A 20144-nucleotide genomic window follows, 5' to 3' on the forward strand; every position below is an offset into this window, starting at 1 on the left:
TACACACGCAGAGTAACGCAAAGGAATGAGTTAACTTAAAAAGAGAAACACGAACCGCACCTCTGACGTCCATCCTCGGCGAGCAGGAGAACAAGAGACGGAAGTGCGACTCGGCCTGGAATTTATGGCCTGACCGCCGCCCACGTGCTCGTGGGTCGCCCCGAAAAAAATCGCTTCCGGTCGCCCGTGCTCTTATTTTAAAATAATCATTAAATTATTATGTCATTGCGCCTCGTCGATGTGATTAATCATAATGGTCAATTTTTTTTATTCTAATGGTTTTTGGCCATGAGCCCGTCTGGGTTTAATGAGGCTGGCATAAACTGTAGGTAAACGCGTAATTAAAAGAACTTTTGAAACTGAAACGTATGAAATCGGCCCCACGGTTTTTTAATTGTATTTCACGTTCGTACATCGTACAAACCCAACCGTACGCGACAGTGAAACATTTGTCACCGGAATTACGACCACAGCTTCCCCCACATTAATGGCGCCCGCCGACGGCCGCCACGCCACTGCGCATGCTCAATGCCTCTACGGCGGGCCGCTGGGGTCACGCGGAAGGTTAGGCAAGGTTCGCGTTTTCCTCTAACGTGCGGCGAGATTGTCGGCGTTTTTGACCGGATCCCTGGACGGATGCGGTGTTGGCCCTTTCACATGCGATGAGGGTTCTAGTAGGTGCGTACACGTCGCGTCCCTGTCCACTTATTTTTCATTACTGATGCCCTTGTAATGGAAGACGCAGGCCAACTAGCGAATGAGCGGCGAGTGGGACTCGGACGAGTACTTAATGTCACATTGCAGCGTAAAGTAATAACGACTAATAGCACAAGAATATTCCCGTCTTACTGAAAATTGCGTGTTTTCAGTGACTGATGAAATTATCTGTAGCTGCACATTTCACGCACGGTTTAGCAAAACATAGCATAACATTATATGCCAATTATTCGCTAATATATACATAAATCATTTATATAAATTAATTTTACAGAATACATTGTTTGAATTAGCACAGAGAAAAAAGTAAATGAACAAAATTATAATAAAAAAGTGAAGTTAAAAAAACGTTAACATTTACAGCATTTATCAGACGCCCTTATCCAGAGCGACTTACAATCAGTAGTTTCAGGGGACAGTCCCCCCCTGGAGCAATTTAGGCTTAAGTGTCTTGCTCAGGGACACAATGGTAGTAAGTGGAATTTGAACCTGGGTCTTCTGGTTCATAGGTGAGTGTGTTACCCACTAGGCTACTACCACCCTAAAGGGGGTGTGAAGTGATTGTGATACACTGCACATGGTGACACAACATAATGTGTCCTCTGCCTTTAACCATCACCCTGAGTGAGCAGTGGGTAGCCAGGACAGTCGCCCGGGGAGCAGTGTGTGGGAAGGTGCTTTGCTCAGTGGCACCTTGGGATTTGAACCGGCAACCTTCTGATTATGGGGCCACCACTGCCCCACCACTGTGGGGTTAGTACATGGATAAAGCAAAAAAGAGAAATGAAGAATGTTTTGAAGGGTTGCCACTTTTTTTGTATAATTTTCTTATTCTTATGAATTCATTATCCTCAGGTGGAGGGTCAGGGTTTGTGGGACGAGAGCTCACACGCTTGCTTAGGAAACGTGGCCATGAGGTCACGATCATCTCCCGACAGGCGGGTCCAGGAAAAATAACGTGGGTGAGTTTTCATAATAATAATAATAATAATAATAATAATAATAATAATGATAATACATTTTAGGCGTGTTCAAGGGACAACCAGAAGCAGCTCATTAGATGATCTAACGGTTTTTCTGAAGTGTTCTTTTGGAGTAATTTAGCAATATATGCAAGACCATGGCCATTTATAGATTTAAAGACAGAGTTAAAATGCAGTTTGAACTTTGAAGTAAAATCAAATGGTAGCCAGTATAGAGATGCTAAAACTGGTTTAATATGCTCTCTTTTCTTTGTATTGGTTAAAACCCTTGCTGCTGCATTTTGGACTAATTCATAGGCAGACTAATTCATAATAATTTAATATCCACCTGCTTTACAGACTGTTGGTATGTGTTTGGTTCAAGCATAAACTGTGACTATATGCATCCTTCGAGATCGTTTTTGTGTCGCCGGTTCAGGGTGAGTTAGAATCTGGCGGTCTACCACCATGCGAGGGTGCGGTCAATCTGGCGGGGGAAAATATCATGAACCCTCTGCGATGGTAAGTAGCGGTGTCCATTTTCCAGACAGGGGTAGTGGTCTTTGTCTCAGGCCTGTCTTATGTCAGATATGGCATGTTTCCTTCAGGTGGAATGACCAATATAAAAAGGACCTGTTGACTAGTCGAGTTGATTCTACTAGAACTATGGCCAAGGCCATTGCCTCTTCTTCAAGTCCTCCCCACGCATGGATTCTTGTTACAGGCGTAGGTAAGCAACAATTATTATTTTTTTGAATCAGTCACTTCTAGAGATACCAGACAGGGGGGATGTGTTTCATGGTGCCAGGCCGAAGCCCAGGTACATGGAGGCTGGTTGTGTCAGGAAGGGCATTGGGCGAAAAAACGTTTTTTTCCCGAACCAATTGCATGGATGACCGTCTGCTGTGGCGACCCCTAAGAAAGAATAAAAAGATTCACAACTAGACAACATGCGTGTGATTCCAATCAAAAGCCACTCTGAATACCTTCTTGCCACCAAGTACTATAGGGTCGGAGGGTCGGAGAATACGAGGTGCAGTGCGAGGTGTAATAAGGGCTGTGAGGTAGGATGGTGCTACTCCATGTTTGGCTTTGTAGGCCAGCATCAGTATTTTGAATCTGTTGGGTGCAGCTACTGGGAGCCAGTGGAGGGAGCGTAGCAGAGGGGAGGTGTGGGAGAATTTGGGAAGGTTGAAGATCAGTCGTGCTGCATTTTGTAGTAGTTGTAGAGGCCAGATGTCGACCTGTAGATCAAAGGTAGACCAGCTAGAAGGGAGTTACAGTAATCCAGTCATGAGATTACTTTTCAGCATTCCCTTAATGGCGGTGTTTTATGTTTCTTAACTTCTCACATTTTTTGCAGCATGCTACAAACCCAGTCCGACAGCCCAGTATGACGAGGAGAGTCGGTGGACACCTTTTGACTTCTTGTCACAGCTGGTTAAAGATTGGGAAGAGGCAGCACGACTTCCCGAGGATATTGCAAAGGTCACCAGACAGGTGATCATCAGACCAGGTAGGTACTGGCGGAGGAACCACAACCTTGGCCAAAATTTTAGCTCATCAAGCAAAAGCTTCATGACGTTCACACCCATTCATTAAGAACTAGACCGGAACTACTTGCGCGTTAAACTGTGTTAACACATAGCTGTCAGCCAATCAGAATTGAGTATCCAAAGAGATCCCGGTCTCTCTAGAAAAAACATAGTCAAGTTGATTCTACTAGAACTATGGCCAAGGCCATTGCCTCTTCTTCAAGTCCTCCCCACGCATGGATTCTTGTTAAAAAAAAAAAAGTAATGTCAACTTTAACAGCAGTTCTACGGTACCAAAGTGGTGGTACAAGCATAAAAGGACATACACATATACACAAGTATATTTAGACAAATAACACAATAGCTTTAAACCTTAAAAATTCAGAAGGTCTGAAGAAAACAATATAAGTATAAATGGAGGGTAAAAAGTCTAGGAAAGTGCCTGGATTTATGCCTGGATTAAGAAGCGGATGTTGTAGGGGGCAAATTGAATGTCAAGTGGCAACTGGTTCCATGAGCTGGCTGCAGCAGTTGCTTAAAACCAGTCATTAAAATGTTAAACTGCATTCTAAAATGAACCGGCAACCAGTGCAGTGACACAAGAACTGGTGTAATGTGTTGACTCTTTTTTTAATAAGTGTCCTAGTATTTATTTGGTTTGTGTCCCATCGTTCCTTTGGGTGTATGTCCACCAGGTGCAGTGCTGGGCCGGGACGGTGGTGCCATGAAGCAGATGTTGACTCCTTTCTGGTTAGGCTTGGGGGGCACTCTCGGCTCAGGACGGCAGCCTTTCCCCTGGATCCATGTGTCTGACCTTGCTAGCATTATTATGCATGCACTGGATCCCCCAACCAAACCTCCATCCACCGGCCCAGAAGTGTTCAATGGGGTTGCGCCCGCACAAAACACCAATTACGAGTTCACAAAACAGCTGGGCCGCGTCCTCCGAAGACCCACAATTTTCCCTGTTCCCGAGTTTGTCATCAACTCCCTTCTGGGTGCTGAGAGAGCGGCCATCCTCACTCAAGGCCAGAAAGTGACACCCAAAAGTACGCTGGCCTCAGGATTTCAATATCAGTATCCAGACCTGACCTCTGCTCTACAGGAGATTGTAGGGACTTAATAAAGAACATGGAGGCATGCATACAGAAATATGAATTATTATTTTGTGCTGGGACAGGCTTCATATATACATCCCTCACTTCTGAGAATATAAAGGCAAGATAAATGTTATGTGTAAACTTGTCCTTGTGAGTGTCATCCTTTCTTATACACAGAAGTGGTTCAGTGGTGGCCTGGCGGTTAAAGAGGCAGTCCCTTAACCAGATGGTTGCCGGTTCAAATCCCAATCCGCCAAGGTGCTACTGAGCAAAACACTGTCCCCCCCACACTGCTCCCTGGGCGCCTTTCATGGCTGCCAAGGGTGATGGGATAAAAGCAGAGAACAGTTTGTTATGTGCTGCAGTGTATAACAATCAATTCAGCTATTAGACCTTTTGCTGCTGTCCTGGCTGTGATATTTTGATCATAAGCTTTATAATTTAAGGATTCCAGACTTTTCAGTCAACCAACTTATCTGATTCAGGTCCCAGATTTTTACATTTCACACTGTAATTCATTATGCATAGCAGTGCATTTCATACACATTTGATCAACCTTTGGAAGTTAATACGTCATTAGGCTTTTCAAAGGAATTAATGTTCTTTACATAGAATAAGCATTGCATCCATTTTCACATCAAAGTATAATTTTTTTGTTTTTGTGCATAATGTCATTTAGTTGTTAGTTGAGCTTCTGTCCATGAAGTTGTATAAAATTAACACTGTCATATATAACCAGGATGGCTGAGAGGTTAAGGCGTTGGCCTTAAGATCCAATGGACGCATGTCATCGTGGGTTCGAACCCCACTCCTGGTAGCTTTATGAAAAACCTATTTCTTTAAAAATGAACACTGTTAAAAAACAATTACACTCATATTCTAAGCCTAGTAATAGACTAATAGCAAAATTTATTGAAGATCTTATTTGTCTATGAATTGGCTTAATCCATAAATGAGAACTTGACCCAATACCTGGTGTAAAAGAGCTCCTATAGATTATGTTTGTGCTGTGAAGCCTAAACAGAATCTAAAAGAAAAGTATTTTTTATGTTTTAGAAAGATGTTATGCACTACTTTTAGTAAAACGGTTCTTAATATATGTAACTTAAGATCTGGACTTAACATCCATGAGACTCATGTCTTTGTGGGTTCAATCCTGGTAGGTTTATGAAAAAGCAACACCTTTAAAAGTGAACACTGTAATTACACACAAAAACACAATCACGTTCTAAGCCTAGTCATAGACTAAGGGCATTTTCATACTTTGGTGCAAATAATTTGGTGAGTTCTGAACATATTTTCATTTTCCTCTTGGTTTGGTTTCTTTTCAAACAGGGAAAAAATCTAAGCAAACCAAAATGAGTCATTTGAAATCATGTGAGGAACTTCTCTCAGCTGATTGGTCAGATTAATTGCTGGAGAAACAACCAAAGTAAATACATGAAGCAGATCTGCTCTTGACGACATTGAAATTTACTGGATCTGCTCAAACTGAACATCTCCTCCTGCAACTGGATCCTGTACTTCATTATTGAAAAACCCCAGACAATCCAGATGAGCAGTTCCAGCTTAGGACAGGAACCCACCAGGGATGCGTACTGTGTTCACTACTCTTCATACTGCTCACTCACGACTGCACCTCCAAATCCAGTACAAACCATTTCATAAAATATGTCCACAAATATGGTGCATACCTGCTATCTTGTACGTTAATGTCTATGCACAGACAGAGTAGAAGCTCAATGCAGAGGCTACAAAGCGCGCAGTTACTCAGTTGTTTTGGGGAAAAGTCCAAGAAGGTTCAAGAGCCAAAAACTGTCCCTGAGCAAGACATTGTACATTGTACTAAATAAGCCAGAAAGTGTGTACACAATTGAAACATGAAACCAACTTTGAGATCATACAGACACGTGCTTTATGAATGTTAGATTTGAGTTTTTGTAAAAGCAGAGTGAGTGGAGAGTAGTCTGAATTGGGTTCTGCAGCTTTACAGCAGCTCACACATTGAACTCAGCTGCCAGCCACAAGCACTTCCACACCAGTGAGGGCGCATCAGTTGTCAGCACATATCAACGTCTCCTGCTATGACACCTCACATTGGCCCACGATTTCTGTGTACTTGCTCACCTGCATCAGATGATGTCCTGCAAGGACAGTTGTTGGCTCTTGTCTCAGACCTTCCCCGAGGCGCTTGGGTGAGTGACCAGGCACTCAGCTTGTAGCCTCTACAGTGAGCTTCCACTCACTCTGATAACAGAGAGCACACACTTTCACATATAAGGCAGCACATCTCCTCCAGGTTTCTCAGAGAGGGTTTTCTTAGAGAGGCACAGTGGGTGGGGCGTATGCAAATTACCCTCTTAGAGTTGGTCAAGACTGGCGAATACTTGATCAAGCATTTTCAATACAATCTATATTTGTTACATAGAATAAACATTACATCAATTTTCACATCTTGGTACGTTTGCTTTGGTGCAAATAATTTGGTAATTTTTGAGCCTATTCTCATTTTCTTCTTCTTGGTTGAGCTTCTGTCCATGAAGTTGTATAAAACGAGCACAGTGTGGCAGCATTACACTGGTACCAGTTTACTTTAATACATCAATGAAAACTTGACCCAGTACTTCGTGTCAGTTTCTGCAACAAAGTTTTTAATTTTAGTGTGTTGTGATGCTGTATGTTTAGTAGAACAGTTACTGACATATATAACCAGGATGGCCGAGAGGTTAAGGCGTTGGACTTAAGATCCAATGGACGCATGTCTTCGTGGGTTCGAACCCCGCCCCTGGTAGCTTTATGAAAAAGCCATTTATTTAAAAATTAACACTATAAAGACACACACGCGACTATCTTCACTCTCATGTTCTAAACCTAGTAATAGAATAAGACTGTTTCTGAATGGTGAATTTTATTGAATATCTTTATTTTGTCCAAGATTTGGCCAAAATGAGTCGTTTCAAATAACGCAAGGAACTTCTCTCAGCTGATTGGTCAGATGTATCGCTGGAGAAACAACAAAAGAAAATACATGAAGCAGATCTGCTTCTTGCTATCTTGTACGTAAATGTCTATGCACAGACAGAGTAGAAGCTCACTGCAGAGGCTACAAAGCGCGCAGTTACTCTGTCGTTTTGGGGAAAAGTCCAAGAAGGTTCAAGAGCCAAAAACTGTCCTTGAGCAAGACATTGTACATTGTACCTAGCAGTTAAAGAAGCAGCCCCGTAATCAGAAGGTTGCCGGTTCAAATCCTGATCCTGAGCAAAGTATTGTCCCCACACACACTACTTGGACCCCTTTCATGACTGCCAAGGGTGATGGGATAAAACCAGAGGACAGTTTGTTGTGTGCAATCAGTTCAGCTATTAGACCTTTTGCTGCTGTCCTGGCTGTGATATTTTGATCATAAGCTTTATAATTTAAGGATGCCAGACTTTTCAGTCAACCAAATTATCTGAGTCAGGTCCCAGATTTTTACATTTCACTCTGTAATTCATTATGCATAGCAGTGCATTTCATACACATTTGATCAGCCTTTGGAAGTGATTGCGTCATTAGTCTTTTCAAAAGAAAGAATGTTCTTTGCATAGAATAAGCATTGCATCCATGTCTCTACAGAGGCTACAAAGCACGCAGTTACTCAGTCGTTTTGGGGAAAAGTCCAAGAAGAGTCCAAGTAAAGAGCCAAAAACTGTCCTTGAGCAAGACATTGTACATTGTACTAAATAAGTGTTTACACAATTGAAACATGAAACCAACTTTGAGATCATACAGACACGTGCATTATGAATGTTAGATTTGAGTTTTTGTAAAAGCAGAGTGAGTGGAGAGTAGTCTGAATTGGGTTCTGCAGCTTTACAGCAGCTCACACATTGAACTCAGCTGCCAGCCATAAGCACTTCCACACCAGTGAGGGCGCATGAGTTGTCAGCACATATCAACGTCTCCTGCTATGACACCTCACATTGGCCCACGATTTCTGTGTACTTGCTCACCTGCATCAGATGATGTCCTGCAAGGACAGTTGTTGGCTCTTGTCTCAGACCATCCCCGAGGCGCTTGGGTGAATGACCAGGCACTCAGCTTGTAGCCTCTACAGTGAGCTTCCACTCACTCTGATAACAGAGAGCACACACTTTCACATATAAGGCAGCACATCTCCTCTAGGTTTCTCAGAGAGGGTTTTCTTAGAGAGGCACAGTGGGTGGGGCGTATGCAAATTACCCTCTTGGAGTTGGTCAAGACTGGCGAATACTTGATCAAGCATTTTCAATACAATCTATATTTGTTACATAGAATAAACATTACATCAATTTTCACATCTTGGTACGTTTGCTTTGGTGCAAATAATTTGGTAATTTTTGAGCCTATTCTCATTTTCTTCTTCTTGGTTGAGCTTCTGTCCATGAAGTTGTATTAAACGAGCACAGTGTGGCAGCATTACACTGGTACCAGTTTACTTTAATACATCAATGAAAACTTGACCCAGTACTTCGTGTCAGTTTCTGCAACAAAGTTTTTAATTTTAGTGTGTTGTGATGCTGTATGATTAGTAGAACAGTTACTGACATATATAACCAGGATGGCCGAGAGGTTAAGGCGTTGGACTTAAGATCCAATGGACGCATGTCTTCGTGGGTTCGAACCCCACTCCTGGTAGCTTTATGAAAAAGCCATTTATTTAAAAATTAACACTATAAAGACACACACGCGACTATCTTCACTCTCATGTTCTAAACCTAGTAATAGAATAAGACTGTTTCTGAATGGTGAATTTTATTGAATATCTTTATTTTGTCCAAGATTTGGCCAAAATGAGTCGTTTCAAATAACGCAAGGAACTTCTCTCAGCTGATTGGTCAGATGTATCGCTGGAGAAACAACAAAAGAAAATACATGAAGCAGATCTGCTTCTTGCTATCTTGTACGTAAATGTCTATGCACAGACAGAGTAGAAGCTCACTGCAGAGGCTACAAAGCGCGCAGTTACTCTGTCGTTTTGGGGAAAAGTCCAAGAAGGTTCAAGAGCCAAAAACTGTCCTTGAGCAAGACATTGTACATTGTACCTAGCAGTTAAAGAAGCAGCCCCGTAATCAGAAGGTTGCCGGTTCAAATCCTGATCCTGAGCAAAGTATTGTCCCCACACACACACTACTTGGACCCCTTTCATGACTGCCAAGGGTGATGGGATAAAACCAGAGGACAGTTTGTTGTGTGCAATCAGTTCAGCTATTAGACCTTTTGCTGCTGTCCTGGCTGTGAAATTTTGATCATAAGCTTTATAATTTAAGGATGCCAGACTTTTCAGTCAACCAAATTATCTGAGTCAGGTCCCAGATTTTTACATTTCACACTGTAATTCATTATGCAGTGCATTTCATACACATTTGATCAGCCTTTGGAAGTGATTACGTCATTAGTCTTTTCAAAAGAAAGAATGTTCTTTGCATAGAATAAGCATTGCATCCATGTCTCTACAGAGGCTACAAAGCACGCAGTTACTCAGTCGTTTTGGGGAAAAGTCCAAGAAGAGTCCAAGTCAAGAGCCAAAAACTGTCCTTGACCAAGACATTGTACATTGTACTAAATAAGTGTTTACACAATTGAAACATGAAACCAACTTTGAGATCATACAGACACGTGCATTATGAATGTTAGATTTGAGTTTTTGTAAAAGCAGAGTGAGTGGAGAGTAGTCTGAATTGGGTTCTGCAGCTTTACAGCAGCTCACACATTGAACTCAGCTGCCAGCCACAAGCACTTCCACACCAGTGAGGGCGCATCAGTTGTCAGCACATATCAACGTCTCCTGCTATGACACCTCACATTGGCCCACGATTTCTGTGTACTTGCTCACCTGCATCCGATGATGTCCTGCAAGGACAGTTGTTTGCTCTTGTCTCAGACCTTCCCCGAGGCGCTTGGGTGAGTGACCAGGCACTCAGCTTGTAGCCTCTACAGTGAGCTTTCACTCACTCTGATAACAGAGAGCACACACTTTCACATATAAGGCAGAACATCTCCTCCAGGTTTCTCAGAGAGGGTTTTCTTAGAGAGGCAAAGTGGGTGGGGCGTATGCAAATTACCCTCTTGGAGTTGGTCAAGACTGGTGAATACTTGATCAAGCATTTTCAATACAATCTATATTTGTTACATAGAATAAACATTACATCAAGTTTCACATCTTGGTACGTTTGCTTTGGTGAAAATAATTTGGTAATTTTTGAGCCTATTCTCATTTTCTTCTTCTTGGTTGAGCTTCTGTCCATGAAGTTGTATAAAACGAGCACAGTGTGGCAGCAGTACACTGGTACCAGTTTACTTTAATACATCAATGAAAACTTGACCCAGTACTTCGTGTCAGTTTCTGCAACAAAGTTTTTAATTTTAGTGTGTTGTGATGCTGTATGATTAGTAGAACAGTTACTGACATATATAACCAGGATGGCCGAGAGGTTAAGGCGTTGGACTTAAGATCCAATGGACGCATGTCTTCGTGGGTTCGAACCCCACTCCTGGTAGCTTTATGAAAAAGCCATTTATTTAAAAATTAACACTATAAAGACACACACGCCATTATCTTCACTCTCATGTTCTAAACCTAGTAATAGGATAAGACTGTTTCTGAATGGCGAATTTTATTGAATATCTTTATTTGTCCAAGATTTGGCCAAAATGAGTCGTTTCAAGTAATGCAAGGAACTTCTCTCAGCTGATTGGTCAGATGTATCGCTGGAGAAACAACAAAAGAAAATACATGAAGCAGATCTGCTTCTTGCTATCTTGTACGTAAATGTCTATGCACAGACAGAGTAGAAGCTCACTGCAGAGGCTACAAAGCGCGCAGTTACTCTGTCGTTTTGGGGAAAAGTCCAAGAAGGTTCAAGAGCCAAAAACTGTCCTTGAGCAAGACATTGTACATTGTACCTAGCAGTTAAAGAAGCAGCCCCGTAATCAGAAGGTTGCCGGTTCAAATCCTGATCCTGAACAAAGTATTGTCCCCACACACACTACTTGGACCCCTTTCATGACTGCCAAGGGTGATGGGATAAAACCAGAGGACAGTTTGTTGTGTGCAATCAGTTCAGCTATTAGACCTTTTGCTGCTGTCCTGGCTGTGATATTTTGATCATAAGCTTTATAATTTAAGGATGCCAGACTTTTCAGTCAACCAAATTATCTGAGTCAGGTCCCAGATTTTTACATTTCACACTGTAATTCATTATGCATAGCAGTGCATTTCATACACATTTGATCAGCCTTTGGAAGTGATTACGTCATTAGTCTTTTCAAAAGAAAGAATGTTCTTTGCATAGAATAAGCATTGCATCCATGTCCCTACAGAGGCTACAAGGCACGCAGTTATTCAGTCGTTTTGGGGAAAAGTCCAAGAAGAGTCCAAGTCAAGAGCCAAAAACTGTCCTTGAGCAAGATATTGTACATTAGACTAAATAAGTGTTTACACAATTGAAACATGAAACCAACTTTGAGATCATACAGACACGTGAATTATGAATGTTAGATTTGAGTTTTTGTAAAAGCAGAGTGAGTGGAGAGTAGTCTGAATTGGGTTCTGCAGCTTTACAGCAGCTCACACATTGAACTCAGCTGCCAGCCACAAGCACTTCCACACCAGTGAGGGCGCATCAGTTGTCAGCACATATCAACATCTCCTGCTATGACACCTCACATTGGCCCACGATTTCTGTGTACATGCTCACCTGCATCAGATGATGTCCTGCAAGGACAGTTGTTGGCTCTTGTCTCAGACCTTCCCCGAGGTGCTTGGGTGAGTGACCAGGCACTCAGCTTGTAGCCTCTACAGTGAGCTTTCACTCACTCTGATAACAGAGAGCACACACTTTCACATATAAGGCAGCACATCTCCTCTAGGTTTCTCAGAGAGGGTTTTCTTAGAGAGGCAAAGTGGGTGGGGCGTATGCAAATTACCCTCTTGGAGTTGGTCAAGACTGGTGAATACTTGATCAAGCATTTTCAATACAATCTATATTTGTTACATAGAATAAACATTACATCAATTTTCACATCTTGGTACGTTTGCTTTGGTGCAAATAATTTGGTAATTTTTGAGCCTATTCTCATTTTCTTCTTCTTGGTTGAGCTTCTGTCCATGAAGTTGTATAAAACGAGCACAGTGTGGCAGCATTACACTGGTACCAGTTTACTTTAATACATCAATGAAAACTTGACCCAGTACTTCGTGTCAGTTTCTGCAACAAAGTTTTTAATTTTAGTGTGTTGTGATGCTGTATGATTAGTAGAACAGTTACTGACATATATAACCAGGATGGCCGAGAGGTTAAGGCGTTGGACTTAAGATCCAATGGACGCATGTCTTCGTGGGTTCGAACTTCACTCCTGGTAGCTTTATGAAAAAGCCATTTATTTAAAAATTAACACTATAAAGACACACACGCGATTATCTTCACTCTCATGTTCTAAACCTAGTAATAGAATAAGACTGTTTCTGAATGGCAAATTTTATTGAATATCTTTATTTGTCCAAGATTTGGCCAAAATGAGTCGTTTCAAGTAACGCAAGGAACTTCTCTCAGCTGATTGGTCAGATGTATCGCTGGAGAAACAACAAAAGAAAATACATGAAGCAGATCTGCTTCTTGCTATCTTGTACGTAAATGTCTATGCACAGACAGAGTAGAAGCTCACTGCAGAGGCTACAAAGCGCGCAGTTACTCTGTCGTTTTGGGGAAAAGTCCAAGAAGGTTCTAGAGCCAAAAACTGTCCTTGAGCAAGACATTGTACATTGTACCTAGCAGTTAAAGAAGCAGCCCCGTAATCAGAAGGTTGCCGGTTCAAATCCTGATCCTGAGCAAAGTATTGTCCCCACACACACTACTTGGACCCCTTTCATGACTGCCAAGGGTGATGGGATAAAACCAGAGGACAGTTTGTTGTGTGCAATCAGTTCAGCTATTAGACCTTTTGCTGCTGTCCTGGCTGTGATATTTTGATCATAAGCTTTATAATTTAAGGATGCCAGACTTTTCAGTCAACCAAATTATCTGAGTCAGGTCCCAGATTTTTACATTTCACACTGTAATTCATTATGCATAGCAGTGCATTTCATACACATTTGATCAGCCTTTGGAAGTGATTACGTCATTAGTCTTTTCAAAAGAAAGAATGTTCTTTGCATTGAATAAGCATTGCATCCATGTCCCTACAGAGGCTACAAAGCACGCAGTTAATCAGTCGTTTTGGGGAAAAGTCCAAGAAGAGTCCAAGTCAAGAGCCAAAAACTGTCCTTGAGCAAGACATTGTACATTGTACTAAATAAGTGTTTACACAATTGAAACATGAAACCAACTTTGAGATCATACAGACACGTGCATTATGAATGTTAGATTTGAGTTTTTGTAAAAGCAGAGTGAGTGGAGAGTAGTCTGAATTGGGTTCTGCAGCTTTACAGCAGCTCACACATTGAACTCAGCTGCCAGCCACAAGCACTTCCACACCAGTGAGGGTGCATCAGTTGTCAGCACATATCAACGTCTCCTGCTATGACACCTCACATTGGCCCACGATTTCTGTGTACTTGCTCACCTGCATCAGATGATGTCCTGCAAGGACAGTTGTTGGCTCTTGTCTCAGACCTTCCCCGAGGCGCTTGGGTGAATGACCAGGCACTCAGCTTGTAGCCTCTACAGTGAGCTTTCACTCACTCTGATAACAGAGAGCACACACTTTCACATATAAGGCAGCACATCTCCTCCAGGTTTCTCAGAGAGGGTTTTCTTAGAGAGGCAAAGTGGGTGGGGCGTATGCAAATTACCCTCTTGGAGTTGGTCAAGACTGGTGAATACTTGATCAAGCATTTTCAATACAATCTATATTTGTTACATAGAATAAACATTACATCAATTTTCACATCTTGGTACGTTTGCTTTGGTGCAAATAATTTGGTAATTTTTGAGCCTATTCTCATTTTCTTCTTCTTGGTTGAGCTTCTGTCCATGAAGTTGTATAAAACGAGCACAGTGTGGCAGCATTACACTGGTACCAGTTTACTTTAATACATCAATGAAAACTTGACCCAGTACTTCGTGTCAGTTTCTGCAACAAAGTTTTTAATTTTAGTGTGTTGTGATGCTGTATGATTAGTAGAACAGTTACTGACATATATAACCAGGATGGCCGAGAGGTTAAGGCGTTGGACTTAAGATCCAATGGACGCATGTCTTCGTGGGTTCGAACCCCACTCCTGGTAGCTTTATGAAAAAGCCATTTATTTAAAAATTAACACTATAAAGACACACACGCGATTATCTTCACTCTCATGTTCTAAACCTAGTAATAGAATAAGACTGTTTCTGAATGGCGAATTTTATTGAATATCTTTATTTGTCCAAGATTTGGCCAAAATGAGTCGTTTCAAGTAACGCAAGGAACTTCTCTCAGCTGATTGGTCAGATGTATCGCTGGAGAAACAACAAAAGAAAATACATGAAGCAGATCTGCTTCTTGCTATCTTGTACGTAAATGTCTATGCACAGACAGAGTAGAAGCTCACTGCAGAGGCTACAAAGCGCGCAGTTACTCTGTCGTTTTGGGGAAAAGTCCAAGAAGGTTCAAGAGCCAAAAACTGTCCTTGAGCAAGACATTGTACATTGTACCTAGCAGTTAAAGAAGCAGCCCCGTAATCAGAAGGTTGCCGGTTCAAATCCTGATCCTGAGCAAAGTATTGTCCCCACACACACTACTTGGACCCCTTTCATGACTGCCAAGGGTGATGGGATAAAACCAGAGGACAGTTTGTTGTGTGCAATCAGTTCAGCTATTAGACCTTTTGCTGCTGTCCTGGCTGTGATATTTTGATGATAAGCTTTATAATTTAAGGATGCCAGACTTTTCAGTCAACCAAATTATCTGAGTCAGGTCCCAGATTTTTACATTTCACACTGTAATTCATTATGCAGTGCATTTCATACACATTTGATCAGCCTTTGGAAGTGATTGCGTCATTAGTCTTTTCAAAAGAAAGAATGTTCTTTGCATAGAATAAGCATTGCATCCATGTCCCTACAGAGGCTACAAGGCACGCAGTTATTCAGTCGTTTTGGGGAAAAGTCCAAGAAGAGTCCAAGTCAAGAGCCAAAAACTGTCCTTGAGCAAGACATTGTACATTGTACTAAATAAGTGTTTACACAATTGAAACATGAAACCAACTTTGAGATCATACAGACACGTGCATTATGAATGTTAGATTTGAGTTTTTGTAAAAGCAGAGTGAGTGGAGAGTAGTCTGAATTGGGTTCTGCAGCTTTACAGCAGCTCACACATTGAACTCAGCTGCCAGCCACAAGCACTTCCACACCAGTGAGGGCGCATCAGTTGTCAGCACATATCAACGTCTCCTGCTATGACACCTCACATTGGCCCACGATTTCTGTGTACTTGCTCACCTGCATCAGATGATGTCCTGCAAGGACAGTTGTTGGCTCTTGTCTCAGACCTTCCCCGAGGCGCTTGGGTGAGTGACCAGGCACTCTGCTTGTAGCCTCTACAGTGAGCTTCCACTCACTCTGATAACAGAGAGCACACACTTTCACATATAAGGCAGCACATCTCCTCCAGGTTTCTCAGAGAGGGTTTTCTTAGAGAGGCACAGTGGGTGGGGCGTATGCAAATTACCCTCTTAGAGTTGGTCAAGACTGGCGAATACTTGATCAAGCATTTTCAATACAATCTATATTTGTTACATAGAATAAACATTACATCAATTTTCACATCTTGGTACGTTTGCTTTGGTGCAAATAATTTGGTAATTTTTGAGCCTATTCTCATTTTCTTCTTCTTGGTTGAGCTTCTGTCCATGAAGTTGTATAAAACGAGCACAGTGTGGCAGCATTACACTGGTACCAGTTTACTTTAATACATCAATGAAAACTTGACCCAGTACTTCGTGTCAGTTTCTGCAACAAAGTTTTTAATTTTAGTGTGTTGTGATGCTGTATGTTTAGTAGAACAGTTACTGACATATATAACCAGGATGGCCGAGAGGTTAAGGCGTTGGACTTAAGATCCAATGGACGCATGTCTTCGTGGGTTCGAACCCCGCCCCTGGTAGCTTTATGAAAAAGCCATTTATTTAAAAATTAACACTATAAAGACACACACGCGACTATCTTCACTCTCATGTTCTAAACCTAGTAATAGAATAAGACTGTTTCTGAATGGTGAATTTTATTGAATATCTTTATTTTGTCCAAGATTTGGCCAAAATGAGTCGTTTCAAATAACGCAAGGAACTTCTCTCAGCTGATTGGTCAGATGTATCGCTGGAGAAACAACAAAAGAAAATACATGAAGCAGATCTGCTTCTTGCTATCTTGTACGTAAATGTCTATGCACAGACAGAGTAGAAGCTCACTGCAGAGGCTACAAAGCGCGCAGTTACTCTGTCGTTTTGGGGAAAAGTCCAAGAAGGTTCAAGAGCCAAAAACTGTCCTTGAGCAAGACATTGTACATTGTACCTAGCAGTTAAAGAAGCAGCCCCGTAATCAGAAGGTTGCCGGTTCAAATCCTGATCCTGAGCAAAGTATTGTCCCCACACACACTACTTGGACCCCTTTCATGACTGCCAAGGGTGATGGGATAAAACCAGAGGACAGTTTGTTGTGTGCAATCAGTTCAGCTATTAGACCTTTTGCTGCTGTCCTGGCTGTGATATTTTGATCATAAGCTTTATAATTTAAGGATGCCAGACTTTTCAGTCAACCAAATTATCTGAGTCAGGTCCCAGATTTTTACATTTCACTCTGTAATTCATTATGCATAGCAGTGCATTTCATACACATTTGATCAGCCTTTGGAAGTGATTGCGTCATTAGTCTTTTCAAAAGAAAGAATGTTCTTTGCATAGAATAAGCATTGCATCCATGTCTCTACAGAGGCTACAAAGCACGCAGTTACTCAGTCGTTTTGGGGAAAAGTCCAAGAAGAGTCCAAGTAAAGAGCCAAAAACTGTCCTTGAGCAAGACATTGTACATTGTACTAAATAAGTGTTTACACAATTGAAACATGAAACCAACTTTGAGATCATACAGACACGTGCATTATGAATGTTAGATTTGAGTTTTTGTAAAAGCAGAGTGAGTGGAGAGTAGTCTGAATTGGGTTCTGCAGCTTTACAGCAGCTCACACATTGAACTCAGCTGCCAGCCACAAGCACTTCCACACCAGTGAGGGCGCATCACTTGTCAGCACATATCAACATCTCCTGCTATGACACCTCACATTGGCCCACGATTTCTGTGTACTTGCTCACCTGCATCAGATGATGTCCTGCAAGGACAGTTGTTGGCTCTTGTCTCAGACCTTCCCCGAGGTGCTTGGGTGAATGACCAGGCACTCAGCTTGTAGCCACTACAGTGAGCTTCCACTCACTCTGATAACAGAGAGCACACACTTTCACATATAAGGCAGCACATCTCCTCTAGGTTTCTCAGAGAGGGTTTTCTTAGAGAGGCAAAGTGGGTGGGGCGTATGCAAATTACCCTCTTGGAGTTGGTCAAGACTGGTGAATACTTGATCAAGCATTTTCAATACAATCTATATTTGTTACATAGAATAAACATTACATCAAGTTTCACATCTTGGTACGTTTGCTTTGGTGCAAATAATTTGGTAATTTTTGAGCCTATTCTCATTTTCTTCTTCTTGGTTGAGCTTCTGTCCATGAAGTTGTATTAAACGAGCACAGTGTGGCAGCATTACACTGGTACCAGTTTACTTTAATACATCAATGAAAACTTGACCCAGTACTTCGTGTCAGTTTCTGCAACAAAGTTTTTAATTTTAGTGTGTTGTGATGCTGTATGATTAGTAGAACAGTTACTGACATATATAACCAGGATGGCCGAGAGGTTAAGGCGTTGGACTTAAGATCCAATGGACGCATGTCTTCGTGGGTTCGAACCCCACTCCTGGTAGCTTTATGAAAAAGCCATTTATTTAAAAATTAACACTATAAAGACACACACGCGACTATCTTCACTCTCATGTTCTAAACCTAGTAATAGAATAAGACTGTTTCTGAATGGCGAATTTTATTGAATATCTTTATTTGTCCAAGATTTGGCCAAAATGAGTCGTTTCAAGTAATGCAAGGAACTTCTCTCAGCTGATTGGTCAGATGTATCGCTGGAGAAACAACAAAAGAAAATACATGAAGCAGATCTGCTTCTTGCTATCTTGTACGTAAATGTCTATGCACAGACAGAGTAGAAGCTCACTGCAGAGGCTACAAAGCGCGCAGTTACTCTGTCGTTTTGGGGAAAAGTCCAAGAAGGTTCAAGAGCCAAAAACTGTCCTTGAGCAAGACATTGTACATTGTACCTAGCAGTTAAAGAAGCAGCCCCGTAATCAGAAGGTTGCCGGTTCAAATCCTGATCCTGAGCAAAGTATTGTCCCCACACACACACTACTTGGACCCCTTTCATGACTGCCAAGGGTGATGGGATAAAACCAGAGGACAGTTTGTTGTGTGCAATCAGTTCAGCTATTAGACCTTTTGCTGCTGTCCTGGCTGTGATATTTTGATCATAAGCTTTATAATTTAAGGATGCCAGACTTTTCAGTCAACCAAATTATCTGAGTCAGGTCCCAGATTTTTACATTTCACACTGTAATTCATTATGCATAGCAGTGCATTTCATACACATTTGATCAGCCTTTGGAAGTGATTACGTCATTAGTCTTTTCAAAAGAAAGAATGTTCTTTGCATAGAATAAGCATTGCATCCATGTCCCTACAGAGGCTACAAGGCACGCAGTTATTCAGTCGTTTTGGGGAAAAGTCCAAGAAGAGTCCAAGTCAAGAGCCAAAAACTGTCCTTGAGCAAGACATTGTACATTAGTACTAAATAAGTGTTTACACAATTGAAACATGAAACCAACTTTGAGATCATACAGACACGTGAATTATGAATGTTAGATTTGAGTTTTTGTAAAAGCAGAGTGAGTGGAGAGTAGTCTGAATTGGGTTCTGCAGCTTTACAGCAGCTCACACATTGAACTCAGCTGCCAGCCACAAGCACTTCCACACCAGTGAGGGCGCATCAGTTGTCAGCACATATCAACATCTCCTGCTATGACACCTCACATTGGCCCACGATTTCTGTGTACATGCTCACCTGCATCAGATGATGTCCTGCATCAGATGATGTCCTGCAAGGACAGTTGTTGGCTCTTGTCTCAGACCTTCCCCGAGGTGCTTGGGTGAGTGACCAGGCACTCAGCTTGTAGCCTCTACAGTGAGCTTTCACTCACTCTGATAACAGAGAGCACACACTTTCACATATAAGGCAGCACATCTCCTCTAGGTTTCTCAGAGAGGGTTTTCTTAGAGAGGCAAAGTGGGTGGGGCGTATGCAAATTACCCTCTTGGAGTTGGTCAAGACTGGTGAATACTTGATCAAGCATTTTCAATACAATCTATATTTGTTACATAGAATAAACATTACATCAATTTTCACATCTTGGTACGTTTGCTTTGGTGCAAATAATTTGGTAATTTTTGAGCCTATTCTCATTTTCTTCTTCTTGGTTGAGCTTCTGTCCATGAAGTTGTATAAAACGAGCACAGTGTGGCAGCATTACACTGGTACCAGTTTACTTTAATACATCAATGAAAACTTGACCCAGTACTTCGTGTCAGTTTCTGCAACAAAGTTTTTAATTTTAGTGTGTTGTGATGCTGTATGATTAGTAGAACAGTTACTGACATATATAACCAGGATGGCCGAGAGGTTAAGGCGTTGGACTTAAGATCCAATGGACGCATGTCTTCG

The 20144-nt window shown here is 41.7% G+C and overlaps 1 protein-coding gene and 8 non-coding genes across 11 annotated transcripts; all 9 read left to right on the top strand.

The window, feature by feature from the left end:
- The first annotated feature begins 523 nt into the window (after nucleotides 1-523).
- Nucleotides 524-4459, top strand: sdr39u1 (short chain dehydrogenase/reductase family 39U, member 1). Of its 3 annotated transcripts, none has more exons than XM_028976035.1 (6): nucleotides 524-678; nucleotides 1573-1679; nucleotides 2119-2201; nucleotides 2288-2409; nucleotides 3043-3195; nucleotides 3910-4459. In XM_028976035.1, exons 1-6 carry the CDS (start codon nucleotides 663-665, stop codon nucleotides 4335-4337), a joined length of 909 nt encoding a protein of 302 aa, XP_028831868.1. In that variant the 5' UTR covers nucleotides 524-662; the 3' UTR covers nucleotides 4338-4459. The 3 variants fall into 3 exon arrangements, with proteins under 3 accessions (XP_028831868.1, XP_028831869.1, XP_028831870.1); XM_028976036.1 differs by having other exon boundaries at nucleotides 659-678; nucleotides 1573-1675; XM_028976037.1 differs by lacking the exon at nucleotides 524-678 and having other exon boundaries at nucleotides 2040-2201.
- Nucleotides 4460-5048: 589 nt separating this feature from the next.
- trnal-uaa (transfer RNA leucine (anticodon UAA)) lies at nucleotides 5049-5131 on the top strand. The gene has a single exon. It is a non-coding gene; the product is annotated as a tRNA-Leu (tRNA).
- A 1891-nt stretch (nucleotides 5132-7022) lies between these two features.
- trnal-uaa (transfer RNA leucine (anticodon UAA)) lies at nucleotides 7023-7105 on the top strand. Its single transcript has one exon. It is a non-coding gene; the product is annotated as a tRNA-Leu (tRNA).
- Nucleotides 7106-8887: 1782 nt separating this feature from the next.
- trnal-uaa (transfer RNA leucine (anticodon UAA)) lies at nucleotides 8888-8970 on the top strand. Its single transcript has one exon. It is a non-coding gene; the product is annotated as a tRNA-Leu (tRNA).
- A 1779-nt stretch (nucleotides 8971-10749) lies between these two features.
- Nucleotides 10750-10832, top strand: trnal-uaa (transfer RNA leucine (anticodon UAA)). Its single transcript has one exon. It is a non-coding gene; the product is annotated as a tRNA-Leu (tRNA).
- A 1781-nt stretch (nucleotides 10833-12613) lies between these two features.
- On the top strand, nucleotides 12614-12696 carry trnal-uaa (transfer RNA leucine (anticodon UAA)). The gene has a single exon. It is a non-coding gene; the product is annotated as a tRNA-Leu (tRNA).
- Nucleotides 12697-14477: 1781 nt separating this feature from the next.
- trnal-uaa (transfer RNA leucine (anticodon UAA)) lies at nucleotides 14478-14560 on the top strand. Its single transcript has one exon. It is a non-coding gene; the product is annotated as a tRNA-Leu (tRNA).
- Nucleotides 14561-16336: 1776 nt separating this feature from the next.
- trnal-uaa (transfer RNA leucine (anticodon UAA)) lies at nucleotides 16337-16419 on the top strand. The gene has a single exon. It is a non-coding gene; the product is annotated as a tRNA-Leu (tRNA).
- Nucleotides 16420-18201: 1782 nt separating this feature from the next.
- Nucleotides 18202-18284, top strand: trnal-uaa (transfer RNA leucine (anticodon UAA)). Its single transcript has one exon. It is a non-coding gene; the product is annotated as a tRNA-Leu (tRNA).
- Nucleotides 18285-20144: the final 1860 nt, after the last annotated feature.

This window comes from Denticeps clupeoides, chromosome 4 (assembly GCF_900700375.1).
Source record: "Denticeps clupeoides chromosome 4, fDenClu1.1, whole genome shotgun sequence".
In the NCBI taxonomy this organism is placed as follows: Eukaryota; Metazoa; Chordata; class Actinopteri; order Clupeiformes; family Denticipitidae; genus Denticeps; species Denticeps clupeoides.

Excerpts from the sequence above, each read along its gene's own strand:
- sdr39u1 (XM_028976035.1), top strand. Across the intron at positions 1,680-2,118 it reads GTCCAGGAAAAATAACGTGG|GGTGAGTTAGAATCTGGCGG; the intron begins GTGAGTTTTCAT and ends TCGCCGGTTCAG. Across the intron at positions 3,196-3,909 it reads ACAGGTGATCATCAGACCAG|GTGCAGTGCTGGGCCGGGAC; the intron begins GTAGGTACTGGC and ends TATGTCCACCAG.